Source organism: Drosophila arizonae, chromosome 3 (genome assembly GCF_054131065.1).
Source record: "Drosophila arizonae isolate 15081-1271.41 chromosome 3, UAZ_ARI_1.0, whole genome shotgun sequence".
NCBI lineage: Eukaryota > Metazoa > Arthropoda > Insecta > Diptera > Drosophilidae > Drosophila > Drosophila arizonae.
The window spans coordinates 33,186,257-33,210,392 of NC_142923.1; the positions used below are offsets into that span (position 1 = coordinate 33,186,257).

The 24,136-nt window shown below is 35.2% G+C and overlaps 1 protein-coding gene across 1 annotated transcript in view; it reads right to left on the reverse strand.

Annotated features, from left to right (window-relative positions):
• Cnot4 (CCR4-NOT transcription complex subunit 4) overlaps positions 1-18,789 on the reverse strand; it is a 31,393-nt gene extending 12,604 nt beyond the window's left edge. The window contains exons 1-10 of the mRNA XM_089464757.1: positions 18,605-18,789; positions 10,364-10,531; positions 10,193-10,306; positions 9,478-9,627; positions 9,330-9,416; positions 9,062-9,280; positions 8,862-9,006; positions 7,907-8,797; positions 2,656-2,814; positions 2,504-2,539 (exon numbers count right to left, since the gene is read on the reverse strand). Coding sequence (XP_089320883.1) covers positions 2,504-2,539; positions 2,656-2,814; positions 7,907-8,797; positions 8,862-9,006; positions 9,062-9,280; positions 9,330-9,416; positions 9,478-9,627; positions 10,193-10,306; positions 10,364-10,474 — 1,912 coding nt within the window. The 5' untranslated portion in view covers positions 10,475-10,531; positions 18,605-18,789. The remainder of the gene's footprint in view (positions 1-2,503; positions 2,540-2,655; positions 2,815-7,906; positions 8,798-8,861; positions 9,007-9,061; positions 9,281-9,329; positions 9,417-9,477; positions 9,628-10,192; positions 10,307-10,363; positions 10,532-18,604) is intronic.
• Positions 18,790-24,136: the final 5,347 nt, after the last annotated feature.

A 24,136-nucleotide genomic window follows, 5' to 3' on the forward strand; every position in this document is an offset into this window, starting at 1 on the left:
GCATTTGCAAAGGCGCAAGTCTCTAGTATTTGAAATACGCTTTTTTCAAATATGTGGGTGAGGGGATGGAAATGGGAGTGGGGGCAGATTTTAATAAAAACCGAAATTGTACAAAATGCATATAAGTACACAGTAAAAGTTGGAGACTCCAGCTTTAAAGACGTAGAAGATATAATTTTATACTGATTCGATAAGATTTTTATCGATAAAAATATCGGCAGAAGTTATCGATTTTTGGTGATAAACTCGATATCCGCGCTGTATATACGGACATTTAAAACAATTTTTTTTTTTAAGTCTCTAGCTATTGTATCTTCTGAAATTGATGCGTTCAAACATACTGACAGACGGACGGATAGACAGACAGACGGACGGGGCCAAATCGACTCAGCTCGTCGCCCTGATCAAGAATATATACTTTGTGGGGTCTGCCACGCCTCCTTCTCCCTGTTACATACATTTCAACAAAAACATTATACCCTGATTTCCCATTGAAAATGGGTTCCGGGTATAAAAATTTGGTGGTCGGTATCCGAAATACAACAAAATACAAATTCAATAAAATGCTCAGGATCAATATTTAAAATTTTGAGATTCTAACTTTAGAGATGTCGGAATATAAATTTATAACTGAATTTCTAAAGCGTTTTGCACCCTTTTTTTCGAGAGTTATCTCCCAGACCACTTCATATGTGTTCAGCTCTTCATATTTAGGTTCGGGTTACGAAAATATACGAAAGCACAATCATTTCGCTTCATTCGCTCGACCGAGACGGTCAAATGTTGAACACTCTATGCTCAATTTTTTCTTGCTCTCTCTCTGCTCTCTACATATACGCATATATATACATATGTATATATGTAAGTATGTATATATAAGTCTGCACGCATATCATCAAGCATTCGAGCCTTATACACGCGCTCATTTGTGTGTGTGTATGTGTTCAGGCACGAACATAAGGATTGCAAGCATGATCATTTCGTCAAGAATACTAACAATTATTAAATTTCTATTTGTCCTGAATGTTATTTAGAAATCCACAGATAGCAGTTCTGGACATTACCCACTTTGGCCCCCCGCAGAATGTTCATGCACATGCATGAACATAAAAATATGATAAGTAGCTGAACGTACGCGCTATGCACTCGACAACTAGCATAAAATAAACGACACATGTTTCAAGTGTGAACTGTCAAACTGGGCACAAATTATGACCCTGACCCTTAGCGATTGGAATACGTAGGAGGCGAGCGCTGAGCATTACAAACTCAGCGATAGCATAATAATAGCTAATAAACCAATGCGGAGTCTTACAAACTACGCGATAAGTTAAGAATATGTAATAGACCAATGCTGAGCCTTACACACTCAGCAATAGAAGCACTAGATTTAATGGTTAAAATTATACATGAGTCTGGGTATAAAAACCCGGGCCCAACAGAATAAAGAATCAATACAAAACTAAACACCAACATAGTAAAGTGTATTCGTTCAGTATGTATGTAAATATAAATGCGTACTCCAGTATATTCCAAGAATGTCAGTTGCGATTGATTTGTCTTTGAAGCGCCTGCGATCTTTATATTAGTTATTTTGACAAAAATGCTATTCGGCTTGGGTGCGAGTTTAAATCCCGCGGAAAACTCATTTTTGTAAATTGCAAATTTTTGTTATTTTAGCTTCTTCATTTCAATCTTCAGGTCCGATTTGCCACGCCCCTAATAGGCGTAGATATATAATTTGCACCCATAATTATTGAATCGAAACATCAGCTCAAGTGCGAAATTTAGGACTTAAGGAGATACATGGCGGGTGGTCGACGCGGACCTACATACCAAATTTCAGCTTTCTTGCTCTTTAACTAACATGATTTCTGGTATATCGGAAAATGCCTTTTCCGATTTGCCACGCCCTAGTGGGCGGATCGGGAAAATTTTAGCACTGTATAAATCGGAGATATACACGAGTATGTGTTCCAAATCTAAGGTCTCCAACTTCAATAGCGCCGAAATAGACTGCGTTCATACGGACAGACGGAGAGCAAGACTGACATTGCACAAAACCAATATACTCATTTCACTTTCGACTCATTCAGAGTACTCACACACACAGGCTTTCGCTAAAGCACGCATGAAATGAAAATTCGAAATTCTATAAAGTACATATAAATCTACATATAAAATTTGGCTAGCTCTAAAGATGTAGCAGATATAATTAAATTACTTACTTTCGATAATGTTATTGTCGATATAAAAATAAAGGGATGATTAACCGACTTTTAGAGACAAACTCGATATCCGCGCTATATATACGGACGGTCAGACGAACAGGGCTAAATTGACTGATCAAGAATATATATACTTTATGTAACAGTCAGAAGGAGGCGTGGCAGATAAGGAGGCGTGGCAAAGCTCCCTTCTGACTGTTACATACATTTTAAGAAAACCATTATATCCTGATTTCCCATTTTCAATGAGTTCAAGGTATAAAAATTATAATTACCATTTGTGTTGACAGCATTTTGGTAACCATCAATACCTTATTGATTTAATATGCCAGGGAATTGATCGTAAAGTCCCAAGTGGAATATAGAAGAAATTGAAATCATAACATAAACATTTTTTTTTAAATATATAAATATACTATTATTTTACCATTGAGTAAGTCTGGCAAATGGGAATTTGTTACGCTGTTTTGCGACTGTCTTACATCCCCATCCTCTTTCTTCCTCAACAGCACCGATTGTTGCAATGTAGGAGAAGACGAGAAAAAGCTGTTGCTATCTTCAAACGTGTTAAGCTTAAACATGGCATCTGAAATAAAAAATAAAATTATGGAGTTAGACAGTTACAGCCCATTATTCAATTGAAAAATTATTGTCAACAGTGGCGTTTCAAACTCTTATTGATTTGTCCGTCTGTCCGTATGTTCGAACGCGTCGATCTCAGAAGATAAAAGAGCTAGAGACTTCAAATTTTCTTTCCTAGGTCCGTGTATAGCACGCGCATATCGAGTTTTGCTTTAAATATAGAAAACTTGTCCCGTTATTTTGTTATCGATTAAAAAACTTTTTGGAAAACCAGTAATAAATTATATCTCCTATATCTGTAAAGCTTGAGTCTCCAAATTTTAGATGTATACGTATATTGTAGTATGTTGTATGTCATATAAGCATATGCTCACAGTATTGCAGTGTATACAATATATGAAGTTGACATATGCCCAAAATATAAGTAAGAGTATCATGCTCACAACATAGCAACACTTTGTTGCTTTACTTATATTATAACAGCTATACATAAGCGCCGTAATATGATCGGTCACTTATGTATAGACTGGCCTGCAGCGTGGGATCTGCAACGTAAGCATTGTTACGCTCTTGTCCACGCCGCAGCTTAAACGCTAAATGTATATGCCTTCTGCATATGCATACAAACATATATACACACACATACAGCATGTTATATACTCCCATTCTGCCGCTGCTATAAGCGACAGAATTCTTTATGTAAACTTTATGTACTTTAGGCTAAGACTTTATTTGAATAAAATACGGAGAGATTCGCTGTCCAGAACTCAAAGATAATAGAGGTTCATTTTATTACAATATGCATTTTATACAATTTCGCTTTTTGTCAAAATTTACCCCCCTAATTCATCCTCTCACCATCACTTTTGTAAAAAGCGTATTTCAAATACTAGAGACATATGCATATCTATGTTATATTCATAATCTGAAAGTTTCATGACGAAAGTACATCCACAAGAACAATTAAGTTCCCATTGTAAGCAACCACTGCAGCCAATGCGTGTTTATTCGTGGGTACGTATGTCTGTGTGTGAGCGTGTATGAGTGCATATGTGAATAATTATTGAAATATCAGTTGCTCGAAGGGTTCAGGGGACCTCGCAGTCGGGCAGTCTCGACTAGAGCTTTCTTACTTTTTATACCCTGAACCCATTTTCAATGGGAAATCAGGGTATAATGGTTTTGTTAAAAGTATGTAACAGGCAGAAGGAGCCGTGGCAGACCCCACAAAGTATATATACTCTTGATCAGGGCGACGAGCTGAGCCCATTTGGCCCTGCCCGTCTGTCTGTCCGTCCTTCCGTCTATCCGTATGTATAGAACGCGTCGATCTCAGAAGATATGAGAGTTAGAGTCTCTAACTTAGAGACTTGAGACTAGGTCCGTGTATATCACGCGCATATCAAGTTTTTCTCTACATATCGATAACTACTCCCAATATTTTATTATCGATCAAAAACATTATCGAAAGCTAGTTATTTAATTATATCTCCTACATTTTTGGAGCTCGTCTCCAAATTTTAAATGTATAGTTATATGCATTTTATACAATTTCGGGTTTTGTAAAAATTTACCCCCACTCCTATATCCACCCCCTCACCATCACCTGTGTAAAAGGCGTATTTCAAGTACTAGAGACGTGTGCTTTGGAGTGTACATACATTTTCACCATACGATTACGCTCTGAAAGTTTCATAAAGATTATACGTCTAGAAATTAAATTATTCAACAAATAAATTCTTATAATATTGCCCACACTACAGCGCAGCCCAAGCGCAGTCGCTGCTTACTGCGCAGTTAGCAGAGCGTGTTCTAATACGTGCGTGTGTATGTATGTGTGTCGAAAAGAAGTGCAGACTGATTAGAATATCAGATTAGAGGGTTCAGGGTATATCCTAGTCGAGCAGTCTTCTTACTTGTTAATGTAGATTTATATGCAATTTATACAATTTCGTAAATTTATCCCCCCACCTCTATATCCACCCCCTCACCCTCACATTTGTAAAAAGCGTATTTCAAATACTAGAGACTTGTGCTTTGGCAAATGTTATAATCATAATCTAAAAGTTTCATGAAGATCGTATGTCCAAAAAAAATGTTATTAAACATTTAAGTTCTCATAGTAAGCGCACACTGCAGCCCATGCGTGTTTAGGCGTGGTAGGTGTGTATGTGTGTATGCGCGTGTGTGTGTGTGCATGTGGGTGTAAACCTGTGATAATTCAAATGTATTTACCAAAGCACAAGTCCCAAGTATGTGCAAATATTACATATAGTTATAATTCTTAAGAACGACAAGTAAAGAGAAGAACGGGAAAACCAACAGACAGATAGGGCTATATATATATATACCGTCCTGATTAACAATATATACACTGCGCGTCATCAGGTTAGCGCCCCCCTTTACACTCAACCTCAAAGCTAAATAAAATCTAAACTATCAGAGCTCCATCTTTGAAATTTTTTTACATTATACTCCATTTATTTATCTTTAAAATACAAAAAGAATGGCTACTGTAACAATAAGGATTATTTTTAAATAATTTTTTTTGTAAAATGTACAAAAAAACATGTAACAAAAATTTGGTCATCAGATTAGCGCCCCCTGCTCTAAATTCAATTTATTTAAGTTAATGACCAAAAATAACACCGTATTTTAAGCTATTATTATTTTTAAGTAATATTAGTAGTGCGTAGTGCCGCTTTTTGTTTGAAATTACTTCAAAAATTCGATTAGGAGTGGAATTATAAAGTTGTTCAATATTATTCAAGTATATGGTTGGCCAAGCGTGTTCAGTACCTTCGATTAACTCTGTCTTTGCACTATAATGCTTTCCGGACTCATATACTTCCTGACCAACCATCCCCAGACGTTTCCAATGATATTAAGGTCGAGTGAGTATGGTGGCCACTCCATGAGATCAATTTTTTGGCCCTGAATCCAGGACTTCAGGGATTTGGATTTGCATTTGGAGCATTATCATGCTGGGAAATCTAATGCCGGTTTTCAGACAGGTTATAGAAATGCGGAACAGCAGTTTTAAACACGGTGTTATAGTCCTATGCGTTCATGCGCGATGTCAAAAATTGAAGCTTACAAGCGCTGTAGTAAGATATTGCACCCTACATCAATGCCACACCACCCCCCCGCCGCAACGGCTTGGAAACCGTTCCAAATTATGTTCTTTTATGAGTAAGTCATGGATATAATAAATTTAGCCATCAGTTCCTTCCAAATTCAATTTTTCTCATCAGAAAAGCCAACATGCTGCCATTGGATAGACCACGTCATGTTCGCCCGGCCAAAATTAATGCGTATTTCTTTTCTCAGCATATCGACTGGTGTCTTTTTTTTTACATTCTGTTTCTTTAAGTAATTAACTTTCTTAATTGCTCTTTGGACCGTTGATAAGCTCGTCTTAACACCGATTTTATCCCTAATCTTGGTGGTCGATTCATGGGAATTCGAAGCTTCCCGAACTAATGCTCTTCTATTTCCTTCTGAAATCGCTTGATTATTGCCGCTTATATAGTTTTTTCCATAGTTTTCCCTATTTGTAAGAAAATTGCCACTTAGTTTTGTTTTTTCCTGTTTTTTCAGCAATTTTATGGTTGCATAGTCTAGATTCAAAGTATGCCTCAATCTTTGATTTTCAACCAAAGATAAAACTGTTTCTTTACCCATACTATAAATATATTGAATGCTTTGAGCTTCACAAAAAATTTGGTGAGTATAATTGCCAAAATAAGCAAGATAATTACAGTTGAATTTGGGGGCGCTAATCTGATGACGCAAAATAAGTGCACACATTTTTTGCGAAAATAGAAAAGAATAGAAAATAAAACATAACGGGTTTTCACTCGCGCTTTTTTTTTGGTATGAGAGACATCTCATATGATGATAATGAAATAAAAAAAAAACCAAGAAGTTGCGTGCAATAGGCAAAGAGAAAAACGTAAAAGAAAATGAGTGTAAGGGGGGGCGCTAACCTGATGACGCGAAGTGTATAATTTATGGGGTTTGCCATCGGTTTCTGCACGTTACATACATTTAACAAAACCGTTATACATCACTAAGGCTATAAACTCAAGCCATATGGCCTGTGTCGAGTCTACAGACACATAGACTGCATGACAGTCTGGCTGGTTTGTTTTATCAAATTTTAAAGCTTAAATCAAAAAGTGCGTAACGGTTCATCTCCTCATTCCATGGTCTCTTATCCATAATTAAGAAAAAAATGTCACGAATCTTTTGATTGCATTGTGGCTAAAAGGGAAAATAAAAAGCTAAAATAATGATTTATATTTACATTTCTGATTTAAACAAGTTGTGTTTATATTGATATTGCATTATCCATCACATAATCAAAGACAATAACAAGTAAGAAGTCGAGACTGCTCGACTAGCAGATACCCTAAACCTTCCAAGCTAATTTCGAAACATTCTGCACTTCTTTTATACACACATACATACACTTGCATCCATACGCACGTATAATCACGCGCTTTGCTGACTGCGCAGTTAGCAGCGACTGCGCCTAGGCTGCGCTACAATGTGGGCACTATTATGAGAATTTATTATTTGAATAATTTCTCTCGTAGTAGAATTATCTTTATGAAGAAGGGGCAAAGGGGGTGTGGTATCCAAAATATGTAAATTACAAAATCTTTGTATTCATAAAATGTATATACACAGTAAATCTGAAGTATCCAATGTAAAAGTGTTCAAATTAGTTTGAAAAAACAAAATCAATTTTTTTGATTATTCTCGATAAAAAAGTTATCGGCAGAGTTATGGAAAAAATATGATAAATTGGACTGTGTATGGTATACACGAGTATGCATACAAAATTTCAGCTCGTATAACTTCCGATATCTAGGCGTTCATACGGACGGACGTACGGGGCTATATCGATTCAGGTCGTCGCCCAGATCAAGAATTTATATACTTTATGGAGTTCTGGAGTTTCTTCTGTCTGTTACATACTTTTCACAAAAACATTATATCCTGAATTCCCAATTTCAATCGGTTCAGGGTATAAAAAAACATTCCACCCTACAAAAGTATAAACAATTTAGTTAATAAAAATAACATACCCGAATCTTCCTTTGTGAAGTCAATTCCTCCTATATTTAATGTTCCTATATCATCTTGGATTTCTGATTGAGTTATTTCATCTCTTTTTTTAGTATTTGGTTCGCACGTTTTATGTACGTTTGCTGTTTTCGTTGTTGCCAAAATATCAGAATTTTCCAATTCTATATTACTATTAATCATATCTGTATGGGTTGCGTTACTATTACATCGCACATTCTTTACATTGCCAGGTGAACTTTGTTCACTTGTACTGCTTTCAGACAAGTGATCATCACTATTTCCACTGCTAGAACTAAGCGACCGATGTACATTAGACGCTGGCCGACTTGAGAGTGAGAATATATTGCTTTCATTGCGATTAGTTACTTCTTTGCTGGAATCCGGCCCTTCGTCATAATGATCCAACTGTTGATTTACTTCAGCCGAAGTCTTTTGGATTTCTTCTTTCATTTCTTTATGCTCTTTTGAAAGTGAGGCACGATTAATTGATCCTTTTTCCTTGTTACGTTCAGATTTTTGTCGATTCCTAACAGAATCTAATTCTATTTTTGTAGAAGTACTGACTAATTCCTCAGCTGGAGCTGTTATAGTTATAGAGCTGGAATCACCCCTGGTATCAGGTATAAAGTTCTCTTTGTTAGATGTATTAGCATTAGGGAACACATGACTTTTGTTTTTAGTTTTATTTTTATCATGACGGCCTTTGTCGTTCCGTGACTTTTCCTTTCTACTTTTTCCGTTCATATTAGAGGTTGTTCCTAAGGTTTCTTTGTTATTAATTGGAGAAACTGATAAACTTGGCCAAGCTTCTTTCTGCTGTGCATTTCCTAAAGTTGAACTATTTGCAACAGACGATGTCGAAGATGATAATGATGACATCGTACCCGAAGCTGTATAGAAACATTGTTACTCTATTTTTGATGTACTTTATATATTTATAAAAAAAAGTTTTACCGTTTACTTTTGAGGTACCGCTACCAACTACACTTGAACCATTACCGGTCCCTCCAATTCCAGATATATTATTCACCCCAGAAGTGGCAATTAAAACATCATGCAGTCGTTTTTCATACTCTTGATGTTTTCCTTGATGCATTTCCTTAAAATTTGAATAATGATGTAATATATAATACATTTTATATACGATATTTTACCTCCTTAGTAAAACTAGCTTCTGAGTCACCCAACTCATGTAAATACATACAATCGCATTTGGGACATTGTTGGTTCTTCATAAAATGGCTGCAATATTTTGTTGTTCCAAGACTGGTTTTTATTAGACGCCCATCTATCATAATATTGTTTACACTTTGTATAGCTCGCAATGCATCTGCATTGTGTACATATGTGACATAAGCCGACGCTGACGGACCCTTTAAATTTTACGATTAGCTAAATATTTTTAAAATAGCGAATATTTACCTGTACTCCAGCGTAAGTTGTACTTGGGTTTATAACAACTTTATGAATTTTTCCATATTTTCCAAAATATTCGTGCTTTTTCAAAATCTGTTACATAAAATCATACATTGAAAGAAAATGTATATAAATCGCTTACTTATACACTTACGTCAGCGTCAGCTAGTCGAGGCGGCAACCCAACAACAAATACCAAATTTTTTTGAACCACACGAACATTAGCTAGGTGTTTCCGGTTTTCAGTTATTTTTTGTTTTCGTTGTTGATCTCTTTGACGCTTTTGAGATTTGAATGCAATCATCTAACATTATTAAGGAAAATTGTATTAATATATATTAAAAGAAGTTATTTCATTTCCTTTGAATGTACGAAATAAACCAACTGAATTCATCAGCAGCACATTGGTATCTTACAGCATGCAATACAGTAGTATCCATATAAATACTAATTAATAAATGACACTGAGTATTAAAACTTATTCAACCTAATAAAATCAGCAAATACACTATTATTTATGGTGTTAGCTATAGACTTTATTTTTAACAAATATACTCGTATAAACTATTAATTATTAAATATATCTATGCTTATCGAACATGAGGTTCTGTCAAGTATACGAAAAAAATCGGTATATTCTTTTCTAAAAATTATGTACTAGTGACTCAAATTGGATATATGTATATTTTCATGAAGATACGTATAGAAAAATTAATGAAGTATATTTATGACCGTAAAAATCGGAAAAAAGTACGAAAAAAAAGAAAATGATGTTACTCTTCTTGTAATAACTTCTATAACCGTGTTGAGGCCGTAAAGTAAAAAATATACAGTCAATAGTAATATCGGTTTTGTTATAATATACTTACTTCCTCTTGAGTAAGCGGTTTAAAATCCGCAGGATTTTCTGGGTATTCTTTTCGACATGCTGGACACAGTTTGTTTTCGTCTGTACGAATTCTGTGCCAACAGAATCTACAAATCTGTAAATTATATAAGACATATACTTGCAATAAAATTTCTATCTCCGTTAAACTTACTTGGTATCCACACGTGCATGGGAAAAAAGTCAAATCATCAACCTCTAGCGGTTCCATACACAATGGGCACTCAATAGTGTCGTCATTACTGTTTGCTAAGCCGTTCATCATTTTATCAAATATGTTCTATAAGTTGTACTGGTGTCGCAACAAAATGATATCCTATTCCTGTATGGAAATATTAATGTTTCGTTAAGTATACAAATTTGATTCAGTCAAGGAAGAAATTCAACATACACCACCAATTTTTGGATATTTCGGGTTTTGCAGCATGAAAACAAGTAAGAACGTTGCAGTCGGGCGTTACCGACTGTGGAGTACTCAATTTAGTAGCTAAGTTTCGCAATTTTGGTTAGTTCTTAGAACTAACTGCAAAATTTCAGCATTCTAGCTCTTCAACTAATATGATTTCTGGCATATCGCAAAATGCATTTTTCGATTTGCCAGGCCCCTAGTGGGCGGATCGGAATAATTTGAACACTATAAATCAGAGATATACACGAGTATGTGTTACAAATTTCAAGTCTCAATCTTCAATAGCGCCGAAATAAATTCCGTTCATACGAACAGACAGACGGACGAAAAAGCTTCAGAAGCACGCAATAAAATTTACAAAAAAAGGCAGATTGTCACATTCACGAAAAAATAGTCGGATCAATACTATGGCTGGTATATTATACAGAGCTATGGATTCATCGGATCCACTATTATAAAGTGTTTGCTTAAAGGAAGGAGAAAGAAAAAATACAAAAAAAAAAAAAAACATTTTCACAAGAGGTGCTAAATCTTTTAGAGCTTCCGTGTACAGCTGACAACGAACTGGAGGGTGATTCTGATGATAATGAGGATAATAATTATTATAATATTGAATTAGATGAAGAAAATGAAATATAAATAAGTAACTAAATAGATCAACAACAACAACAAGTAAGAAAGCTCTTTGAGTAATAGCTATTTCAATAATTTTTCGCGTCTTTCAGCTTACACAAGAAACACGCACACACACACACATGCACGTACGCACACACAGGCATACATACACACACATGCATACAGGCACAAACGCATACACACACTCACATACACACACATACACAAACACTTACATACACATACGCAAACACATACACACACATACAAAAACACATACACACACAAGCACCCACGCATAAACACGCATGGGCTGCAGTGTGCGCTTACTATGGGAACTTAATTTTTTAATAACTTTCTTTTTGGGTCAGATCTTCAGATTATGATTATAACATGAATATGCATGTAATTGCCAAAGCACAAGTCTCTAGTATTTGAAATACGCTTTTTACAAAAGTGAGGGTGAGGGGGTGAATTTAGAGGTGGGGGTACATTTTAACAAAAACGCCATCCGTTTGGAAATGTGTTTTATATTAATATATGGTACTTTTCTTGAACGGAAAGTGTTCAAATCGAGATGTCTTAAATATTTCCGTACTGTTTGGTCCATTGTTGACATGTTTAGGTCCTTTTTCAGTTGAGTAGCCGACCTAAAAGGACCCTTTTACTCTCGTAAATGAGTCGAGTGACATGATTTTGGGTCAGAACTCAACGCAATCCGCGCTTTTCATCAATTTCTTTAATGTATTAAAGCATTGTGGATCATTTTATTTGAACAACCCATCAAATGACCAACTTTCCTGTGAGAATTTCGAGCCAAAATCAACTTTTTGAAGAGACTGGGTTGTTCGGTGGTGTAATGCTTTTCACGACCCATTTTTTGCAAATTTTTACAAATTCTCAAAATTTGTTAATCAAAATAGATATATAAACAACAAATCTCATCAATTAGTGCTTTTGAAGATATTCAAATCTGCGAAAAATACAGATTTTCACTCGAAAAGGGTTAGTGGTGCTATTATTTTTTTCGGCATTTTTTCGACTTTTTTGAGACTTTTTTTAATTATATAAAAACGATTAATATTTTTGGGATAATTCTTGCTTATTGCGATTATTAATTAATAGATCAATACATTGATAAATGCACCTAGGAGAACTTCTTAAACTTTGAACTTTATTTTTCGTAGCTGTATATCGAATATATATCGAATATAACGAATATAACGAGATTTTATAAAAATTGGAATATATACATATTTTATATTTGAAGACTCTAGCTTTAATTTTATAGCTGATTTTCGATTAGGTTTTTAATCGATAAACAAGTAAGAAGGCTCCAGTCAAGACTGCTCGACTAAGAGATACCGTGAAGCCTCTAAGCTGATATTCTATTCATTCTGCACTTATTTTATGCACAAATGCATACACACGTATTCACACGCCCGTATAATCACGCGCTTTGCTGACTGCGCAGTTAGCAGCGACTACGTTTTGGCTGCGCTGCAGTGTGGGCAATATAATGAGAATTTATTATACCCTGAACCCATTTTCAATGGGAAATCAGGGTATAATGGTTTTGTTCAAATGTATGTAACAGGCAGAAGGAGGCATGGCAGACCACAAAGTATTCTTGATCAGGGCGACGAGCTGAGTCGATTTGGCCCTGTCCGTCTGTCTGTCTGTCCGTCTGTCCGTATGTTTGAACGCGTCGATTTCAGAAGATATAAGATCTAGAGACTTGAATTTTTTTTTTTAAATGACCGTATATACAGCGCGGACGTCGAGTTTGCTTTTAAAATTCGATAAATCATCCCGTTATGTTTTTATCGAGTAAAAACATTCAAGTTCAAATCAGATGCCACTATATCTAATTGTGAATGATTTTTCTTTTTTTTAATTTCTCAAATATTCAATATAATATGTAGATCATATGCTGAAAGTTTCATTAAATTCCGTTCAGTCAAAAATTAATAAAAAATAATCAAATATTTGGTTAATTAACAAACGCACGTGCAGCAGCTACAACAGCATCGTATGCGCGTGCACACATACATTCAAACTTCTTCTAGAAACATTCGTTGAATCACATCAGCTGTTAGTTTCGTTTAGTTTCGGTAGATGGCGCTGCAGCAGTGAATCTATTTGAGTTTTGCCAGCGCCACTAGCAGGAGTGAGGTGGCCTAGTGTGTTAGCTGCATGACGCTCGATCGAGAAGTTTTGGTTCGAACCCCGATCGGTGCAACTGATGTTAACTTTTTTAATTGTTTCAAAATATTTTTATATTTTATTAAATGAGTTTGGTATTTTATTTATATTTTTAAATACATCGAAATAGAAATTTCAGCCATACTAAATGGGCATTTTTATTTGTTGGGTACAGGGTAGTATCTAGTAGCCGAGCACTCTCGATTAGAGTTTTCTTACTTGTTTTTTGAATAATTTTTTTTGTAGGTGGACTTTATGAAACTTTCAGGGCGTGATCATATGGTAAAAGGTAGTGTACATTCCATTCCTCTTTTAAAACATCTATAAGCTTGGGTTTTGGCGAAATAGGACGCATACTCATATTGTTTTCCAACATATGCCAACAACTCTCTATTGGATTTAGATCAGGATTTTGAGAAGGTGTTGGAAATAAGAAGACCTCGAGAACCCACATAACCCCATAAAGTATATATATTCTTGATCAGGGCGACGAGCTAAGTCGATTACGCTCTGTCCGTCTGTCCGTATGCTTGATCTCAGAAGACATAAGAGCTAGAGACTTGAAATTTTTTTTCCTAGGTCCGTTTATATCACGCGAATATCGAGTTTTGCTTTAAATATCGATAAATTGCCCCGTTATTTTGTTATCGATTAAAAATTATCGAAAACCAGTAATAAATTTATATCTCCTACATCTTTAAAGCTAAAGTCTTCAAATTTTTGAATTATACTTATATGCATTTTATACAATTTCGGTTTGTCAAAGTTTACCCCCACTTCTAATTCCCCCCTCACCTACACATTTGTAAACGGTGTATTTCAAATACTAGGGACTTGTACTTTGGCAAATACATGCATATCCATGTCAGAATCACAATCTAAAAGTTTCATGAAGATCGTATGTCCACAAAAAAAGTTATTAAACAATTAATTAGTAAGCGCGCACTGCGCCCATGCGTGTTTATGCGTGCGTGCTTGTGTGTGTATGTGTTTGTGTATGTGTGTGTAAATGTCTGTGTATGTGTGTGTGTGTGTATGTGTGTGTGTGTATGTGTGTGTGTGTGTGTGTGTATGTGTGTGTATGTATGCCTATGTGTGCGTGCGTGTGTGCGTGTTTCTTGTGTAAGCTGAAAAATGATTGAAATAGCTAATGCTCCAAGGGTTCAGGGGATCTCGTAGTCGAGCAGTCTAGACTATAGCTCTCTTACTTGTTGATGTTTTTAATCGATAACAAAATAACGAGGAGTTACCGATTTTAAAGCAAAACTTGATATCCGCGTGGTATACACGGACCTAGGAAGTCCGTCTTATATCTTCTGAAATAGACGCGTTCAAACATACTGACAGGCGAACAGACGGACAAGGCTAAATCAACTCAGCTCGTCGCCCTGATCAAGAATATATATACTTTGTGGGGTTTGACACGCCTCCTTCTGCCTATTACATACATTTCAACAAAACCATTATACCTTGATTTCCCATTGAAAACGGGTTCAAGGTATAAAAAAAGAAACGAGATAAAACCCGTTGTTTTATTTTTTATTCTTTATTTTCGCAAAAAATGCGTGCACCTATATTGCAGATTAGCGCCCCCAAAGGAAATTGTAATTATCTTGCTTATTTTGGCATTTACACTCACCACATTTCTTGTGAAGGTCAAAGTACTCAATATATTTAAAAATTGAAAAGGCAGTAAAAAACAGAAAACCAATAGGCAATAGGGATAAAATCGGTGTTAAGACGACCTTATCAACAGTCCAAAGAGTAATTAATAAAGTTAATTACTTAAAGAGACAGAATTAAAGAAAAGACACCAGTCAATATGCTAAGAAAAGAAATACGCATTAATTTTGCCCGGGCGAACATGATGTAGTCTACCCAATGGCAGCACGTTGTCTTTTCGGATAGAGCAAGGCCTTATTGATTAGCTGTCCGTTGACGCGCTCTTCCCGCTTGTACTTGGGCTTAAGGTCGCGTCGCGTACGCTTGGGGAACATTTGTCACATGAGCGAGAAGTCGGAGACTGCGATAAAAGCGAATGGTGTCATCCGGTGTCCATGTGGGCGTCCGCTTGTACCGCTTGTAGAATCCATTGTCCATGAGAACCTTGCGCGCTTCCACCTCTGCGGTAATCTCAATCTCCAGAGTTTTCTCGTCGATTATCATTTCCCCATTGGCGTCGTTTCAATTGCGGCACAGGCATGGCTGCTGTTGTGGCAGCCGGTTCCGTCTTGGCCTCCACCAGCTCATTCGAGGTAGGTTTCGACTCGTCCACACTGCCGATGCTGCTGCCATTCGCCTCCGCCTTAATGGTAGTCACCAGAGGGTTTTGCTCCATGGGATTGCTCTCGAGATTGTAAATTATCATGTCAAACTTTTTAAACGTGACATATCCGGGATGTCTTTGTTGGATCGCGTCTCAAAATCTCGCTTTACATTGATGCGCTGCTGTGCCTGGGTCAGCGCCTTGTCGCTCTTTCCGTTTCGCTGCTTGCTATCCGAGTAAGCCGAGCAACTGGATTCTGTGGAATTGGTGGAGGTAGCAATATCTTAATACGGCACATGCAAGCTTCAATTTTTGACATCGCGCATGAACGCATAGAATTATAACACCGTGCTTAAAACTACTGTTCCGCATTTCTAAAACCTGTCTAAAAACAGGCATGAGCTTTTCTATCAAGGTAATGCTCCAATTCAGACCGCTCCGTGAAGTCTTGGATTCAGGGCCAAAAAGTTGATCTCATGGAGTGGTCACCATACTCACTCGACCTTAATATCATTGAAAACGTCTGCGGATGGTTGGTCAGGAAAGTGTATTAGTCCGGAAAGCAGTATAGTACAAAGAGAGTTAATCGAAGGTATTGAACACGCATGGTCAACCATATCCTTAATTTTATATTGAACAACTTTATAATTCCATTTCTAATCGAATTTTTGAAGTGATTTTAAAGAAAGGCGGCAGTACGCACTAACAATATTATTTAAAAATAATAATAACTTAATATACAGGTTTTATTTTTAGTCATCAACATAAATAAATTGAATTTATCGCAGGTAGCGATAATATGACCTGATTTTTTTTTTTTTTTTTTTTTTTTTTTTTTTTTTTTTTTTTTTAGAGAAATATATGTAGTACAATATAAAATATATATATATAAAGATAGAGCTCTGATGGTTTAGATTTTATTTAGCATTGAGATTGAGTGTAAAGGGAGTGCTAATCTGATGTGCAGTGAATTTAGATTTAATAAATATATTTATGTAACAGGCAGAAGGGGGCGTGACAGACCCCACAAAGTATATATATTCTTGATCAGGGCGACGAGCTATTTCGATTTGGCCCTGTCCGTCTGCCTGTCCGTCCGTCCGTATGTATGAACGCGTCGATCTCAGAAGATATAAGAGCTAGAGACTTGAAATTTGTTTTTCCTAGGTCCGTGTATATCACGCGCATATCAAGTTTTTCTTTATATATCGATTTTATTATCGATCAAGAACCTTATCGAAAGCTAGTTATTTAATTATATCTCCTACACCTTTAGAGCTAGAGCTTGCAAGTTTTAAATGTAGACTTTTATATATTTTATAAAATTTCGGTTTTTGTTTTAATTTACCCCTCACCCCTATATCCACCTCCTCACCATCACCTGTGTAAAAGGCGTATTTCAAGTACTAGAGACGTGATGACTAGAGTACGCGAAAATTTGTTCAAAAATAATTACATACATGCATAGGAATGTATGTACGTACTCCTACTACTGCTTCTATCTCTTACATTTATGTTAACAAAACCATTATATACTGATCACCCATTTTTATACCCTGAACCCATTGAAAATAGGAAATCAGGGTATAATGGTTTTGTTAAAAGTATGTAACAGGCAGAAGAAGGCGTGGCAGACCCCATAAAGTATATATAGTCTTGATCAGGGCGACGAGCTATTTCGATTTGGCCCTGTCCGTCTGCCTGTCCGTCCGTCCGTATGTATGAACGCGTCGATCTCAGAAGATATAAGAGCTAGAGACTTGAAATTTGTTTTTCCTAGGTCCGTGTATATCACGCGCATATCAAGTTTTTCTTTATATATCGATTTTATTATCGATCAAGAACCTTATCGAAAGCTAGTTATTTAATTATATCTCCTACACCTTTAGAGCTAGAGCTTGCAAGTTTTAAATGTAGACTTTTATATATTTTATAAAATTTCGGTTTTTGTTGTAATTTACCCCTCACCCCTATATCCACCTCCTCACCATCACCTGTGTAAAAGGCGTATTTCAAGTACTAGAGACGTGTGCTTTGGAATGTACATACATTCATTCATTTCACCATATAATTAAGATTGTACGTCTAGAAATTAAAGTATTCAACAAATAAATTCTTATAATGGTGCCAACCTACAGCGCAGCCCAAGCGCAGTCGCTGCTTACTGCGCAGTTAGCAGAGCACGTTCTAATACGTGCGTGTGAACGTATGTATGTGTGCCGAAAAGAAGTGCAGAGTGAATATCAGATTAGAGGGTTCAGGGTATCTCCTAGTCGAGCAGTCTCGACTAGAGTCTTCTTACTTGTTTTAAATTGTGATTAATACTAATAATTATATAATTTAATATTAATATTTAATAAACCAATTTTGCTCCAAGACTAAACAGTATTTTGCTTACTGCTTACTTTATTTATATAGAAATAACTAATACATTTTTAGTGACCTACTACTAAGCAATTGATTGGCCCTGAAGTGTTGCCACCTTTTCAATATTTCAGTAAATTTTGCAAATGTATTATAAACATCATTTAAAAGGGAAACTTTCGCAATTGCATTATTTTGTATTATATTAAAATAATCGCGACTTATATATACATTTATAAGTATATATATATATTACAAAAATTTCAAGGCACAATTTTTTTTAAGTCACCCAAATACATATACATCCACACATACTCTTTAACTTGAATTTGATTTACATACATACATATGTATGTACATATGTAGTTATGCACAGTAAGTACGTATGCGATTGTAGTACTCGAATTTTTGACAGTACAAAATTAAAAACGTTTATACATGTAAGGTGGCACAATTTAATGGCATATGTACATAAAGGCGTACACAGAAAATAATAAAATATATATATATATTTATAAGATATGTTTTATACATACACAAATATTATAGTACTTTGAACACGTATATATGTACAAAGGTATGTGTAGGTCGCAGTCGTAATGTGTTCAGCTAGATAAAACCATATTGTACTTATGATACCGTTTTTACTTTAATGAATACTAGTCTGAGTACTAGCCGAAAGAAACGAATAGACAAAAGCAGACTGATAATGAATAAAAGGAAATGGTAAATATATAACAAAAATATCGAGTACATCTATCGATAGCTTTTCAGCTAAAGCGATGTATCCACAGTCGAATTTGTAACATGTTCGCGTTGGCCGAGTTCAGTGTTACAAAATCAGCTTTTACCCGGTCAAATGTGTTTTTTTTTTTTTTAATTCAATTGCAGCGAAAATTCCAAAACAGTGGGCAGCTGTAATTGGATTTTTTTTTTAAATAATTTGCTTTATTATTTACAGAGTAAATTTTCTGCTGCTATTTGAGAGACCATACAGAAAGAGCATAAACAGATAAACAGAGCGCATAACCGTACTTCATCTGCGAACGAATGCATTTCGTGGCAGCGGTCGCGGTGCACTGATTTTATCGTGCCTTATTTTCACTGCTTGAGTTGTCTGGTCTCTTTAGGGCATTTTTTCGTCGTTGAAAAAAATTGCACTACATGTCTAGTTTATGTGCTCTCTGGTTAGAGCAAGTACAAAGAAGATATTGCACACATGTTTGAAGAATTTCCAATATATTTCAGAAGAACTTTGGCGCCAGATTTTCTTAAGCGCAAATACGGAAATATATTTAGTTTTTTAGTTATAATATTAGACTAAAATAAAATATTGCTCCTTTTTAAATATTATTACGTTTTTACAACATAATTTGATCACCCTTCATTAAAATCTTTATGTTTTATTGAAATTTGACGAAGTTACAGCGTGTTTCTTGATAGTTTATCAGGGGTAGGGTAACTTTAGTTGCACAGTGTGTGCACAATGTAAATGTATGTACATTGTATCACTAACCAGAGAACACATAGACTAGACATCTAGAACAAATTTTTTTCACCGACGAAAAAATGCGCTGAGGAGACTACACAACTTCGTATTTGCTCGGCTCAGTCTCTTGAGGCTCAAGCAGTGAAAATATTGCACGACAAAATCAGTGTGCTGCAAGCGCTCAAACGAAATGGTGCCATTCTTATCACGGCTATGCGCTATTTGTCCTACTATCTCTCTCTCTCTATGGCCTCTCAAATAGCAGCAGCGCACAGAAATTGAAAAATTGTTGTTGTCGGTCTTGGGAAGTGCTCACATACATACATATGTACATACATATATACATTTGATTGTGTGTATGTGCATGTGTGTATGCATGGGACATGAGCATTGGCGTGGGCCTACCTAAACTTAGAATTGTGTAAACGATTTTAGATTCGAATTGCAGAGGTGCGCTTATACAATATTTAAGTACCTTAGTTTGTAGCAATAATCGTGTGCTTGCCTACCGAAGTCATCAATTCATAGAAACAATTGGTTTAGATAACAATCTGTTTAATAAAATTTCATAAATTTAATAAATAGAAAACATAAAATTCAATATATGTATTAAAAACAAAACAATAAAAACAAAGATATTTCAATAATAACAGTATAAATGTAATTTTATAAAAGTGAATTTATATGTTTGTACCAGAGCTTGCAAATGAGAGTTGAGCGTTTTTTCGATTATTCTCTTCCTCGCATCGTAACCAAAAAAAATTGTGCAGACACGTCTCACTCTGAGCGTCACTCTCTGTTTTCTTTAGCATCTGTTTCGCTCAGACGCAATGCGATGACTCATTCATGTGACGCTCTCACATGAGTGTCGCGTAAAACTAACATGAGTTTCCCTCACACAAAGCCTCTCAGCAAAAAGCACTTTGACTAAAAAACTCAGCAGAAAATGTTTTTGCCTTCGTGTGCATGTAAATACACGCATACATACATACAAAAAGAACGCAGCAATCGCGCATGATTACCCATACAAACGCAACTTACCGTTTGCTTCATTTAACTCAAGCAAACGATCAGTGTTTGACTTAAGGAAACGAAAACAGAAACAACTATCTCCCTCAGAGCGCGGGAGAGCTAAGCCAGACGCGACAAAAACAGTTTCTGTCTGAGTTTTTTTGACTGTGTCAGTGAAAGACACTTTTTTGCAGACAATGAAAAAGTGTTAACAGTTATTTGCGAGCTATGGTTTATACATATGTTTGCACTCTCAAACCAGTTGCGTACAAAAATTGAAGTTGGAGACTAACCCATTTTCCTTCATTGCCCTTCTCATTGAAGAATATGCCAGATGTTGAAAGAGCTCAGAATGATAATGTATAATTTTTAGATTATTGTTATTATCTGCATAAAGGGTATAAATAAGTATGTTTTTACTTACATGTAAATATATCCAATTACATATGTATGTATGTTTATAATACTTGAACAAGGCTTGTGCCTGCCAAGTGCTTTTAATTGTGCGAACGAGGGAGTGTTAACGACCTTTCATTTTCACTTCACTGTTTTCTACTGCTAAGAATTGTGCCAAAATAAATATCAAATCAAGCTACCTATTGATTCATTATTTTTAATTTCCTTTTATTTAAAATATTGGTTTTACCAATAATCTTCTCACTTTGCCATTTACAATTTTTTCTAATTAGAATTAAAACAAACTGATTAATAATAAATTTTCGATGCTGGCAGCAAGGATGGGTGGGGGAAAACCATTCCTTATCTAAAGATGATTTTGCTGTAGCGTGCATGCAGTACAGAACAATTTTCTCTTTAATGCGAGCGATGTATGGTTTCTTCTCGAAAATTGTCCTAAATGTTTCGAAATGCAGCTTTATCAAATTGTAAAAATGGTCAGAAGGGGGCTTCAATTTAAGATATCTATTTATATAATGAACATTTTTATTGAGTATCAAATACTCAGAAGAACACTGCATTTCATCCGATGACTTTAAAAGATTTGAACAAATTTCGCAATCAGTTTTTTGTAGTAATTTGTAGACAAGATACCCAGCAAAATATCGTAATGCATTTTCATTAAAAACATTTTCAATATTTGCAATGGTTGCATCTAATGATAATTCAACCTCAATATTTGGATCTAAAGGTTCTTGATCTACTGATGAATTCGTGGCACACTGCTCATGAAATACGGATAGGTTAGATCCGCTATCCTTTATTATATTAGCTAACATGAGATCCTCATCTGGAAATTGTATTTCCAGATATAGAAGCAGATGTCAAAATTTTCATTGAAAGCATTTTAGATATTATAGAATTAAATTCAAAAACTGTTGGGTTAGTATTGGTTGCTCCTCGACTTCTAATTAAATAAAATAAATTTTCTAAAGGGTCTTGGTTTAGTTTGGATGTGGCAACAAAGAAAGTATCACTGCTGTCATTCCAAATATTGTCCGCTAAAGCAATTATAGATGAGATTGTAATAATCATCCCATCAATACAATATACATTTTGTGGATATTTCAGGTCATGAAAATAATCTCTCATTTCCTGAAGATACTCATGGACATTATTGTTTTTCCTAAGTGCGCATCTATACGGATTACTATCAAACAGTACATGACTGTTTAAACAATGGAAAAGATTATTAATTTTGTCAATAAATAAAGCTGTTGCAAGAGCACTATCTTTACAATCAGTAAACCCGCCTGAATCCACAACTGTGCGTATCGCAGCAGCTACACTGTGGCTAAAAACTTGTGTGGCAAATTTGACTTTCATTTTCTCAAAACAATTTGGACTGACATGTTTTGGAGTCAATTTCGGACATAAGCGCATCAAATTTTTAGTTTCAATTTCATATAATTTTCTTATTATACTCCATGAAACTGTGCCCTGAGGTGTGGAAATATTATGCTTTAAGAGAATATTTCTTAGCGATTTAACAAGATGTGGTACATCGAATATCGCAAATATTTCTTTATCGTTAACAGAAAAACTAGGATTGTTGATGCCTATGCCCCATCTATCAAAAACAGCCCTATTATTGGAACCCTGATCGCAAACAATGGCTTTGACAAGCCCCAATGCTTGCGATAGTCCAATATTCTCTTCCACTTTATTTTTAAGGTCAGTATGTTTTATGCCACGAGCTGAAACCGTATAGCTTAAAACGTACTTCCAATTCTCAAAGAGACCCCTAACAAGAAAAACACAGACTTTCTGTCCTAAAAACTTAGTCCTTTTTATACCATCGTTTTCAAATCCCTGTATCTCGTCAAGAGATGAATTATACTGAAGACCTCTTTTTTTTACTTTTAGCTCATCGCAAACTAATACGGCATATTTTCCCTTGGCGCTCATTTTTTCAACAATTCCCTGTAGATTTTCTAATAATTCTGGATTAAATCCAGGAACTAAATTTTTTAAAATGCCCATCGATTTAATGATTTCTTACATGGGAGTCTTAAATTAAGAACATCCCTAAGATAATCATATGTCCTAGCTGAATAAAAATTAATATTTTGGGAAATTGCCCTTTCAGCACTATTATAAACATGATTATTTTTTAAAAGCTTTTTACAAAGCACTTTTGACTGTTCAGAAACATAAGGTAAATTGTTTATTGTTTTGAAGACATTAACATGCTTTTTATCTTTCTAATTCTATAAGAAAATTTTCTATATCTAGAAGATTTTTTTTAAAGCTAAATATCTTTTCTTTAAATTAAGCAATTCTTTCTGTGCTTTTTTAAGGTCTACTCCCATATCATAATATTTTTTCCTATAATATACCTCATTTTGCTCTCTTTTTAAGCAATTTGAACAGAAAGAAGGCCCACCAAGGCTTAAATCTTGCCACAATTGATTTTTATATTGCTATCAAAGCTCAAAAGATTTTCCAAATCTACTTCCTCGTCACTTTCATTCTGAGCGATTTTATTCTGCTGTTCAGTGGCACATGAGTTAACGAAATCATCTAAATTATTATTATTATTCTTTTCTTTCTCTAAATTATTCTTTTGGTAACTATAAAGAGTAATTTCCTCTTCCTGAAAGTCTAATGAATAAATATCATCATTGAAGTCACTAACACTGTTTGAAAGAAAAGTTGGGTCGCACAAATGTAAGGTTGGGACTGCATTGAGTCTTAAATTACGTTTACCAATATATTTACGTTCGAAGTGCTTACTACATATTTTACCCTTTTTTCGGTCGAAATTATTCGGTAAATTGCATGCTTCGATCCACTTATTTGCATAAACTTCATTTGACGGAAACGAAAATAATCTAACCGGGAAGTTAATTGAACTTTTTCTATAACTCGCACCACACGTTTCAATTATATATTTCGCGCCATTTCCTTGTGAATATTTTTTACTTCTATTTTTCACACCAACAGTTGATTTCTTAACACTTGTTTGATCCATAGTTTTAAAAAAAACTTACATAAATTTTGGTACAATTTTTAACAATACAGTAGTGATGTGATAATAAAAGGTCGTTAACACTCCCTCTGCAAATTTAATCCAAAATCGATCGCACAATTAAGAGCTCGTGGCAAGCAC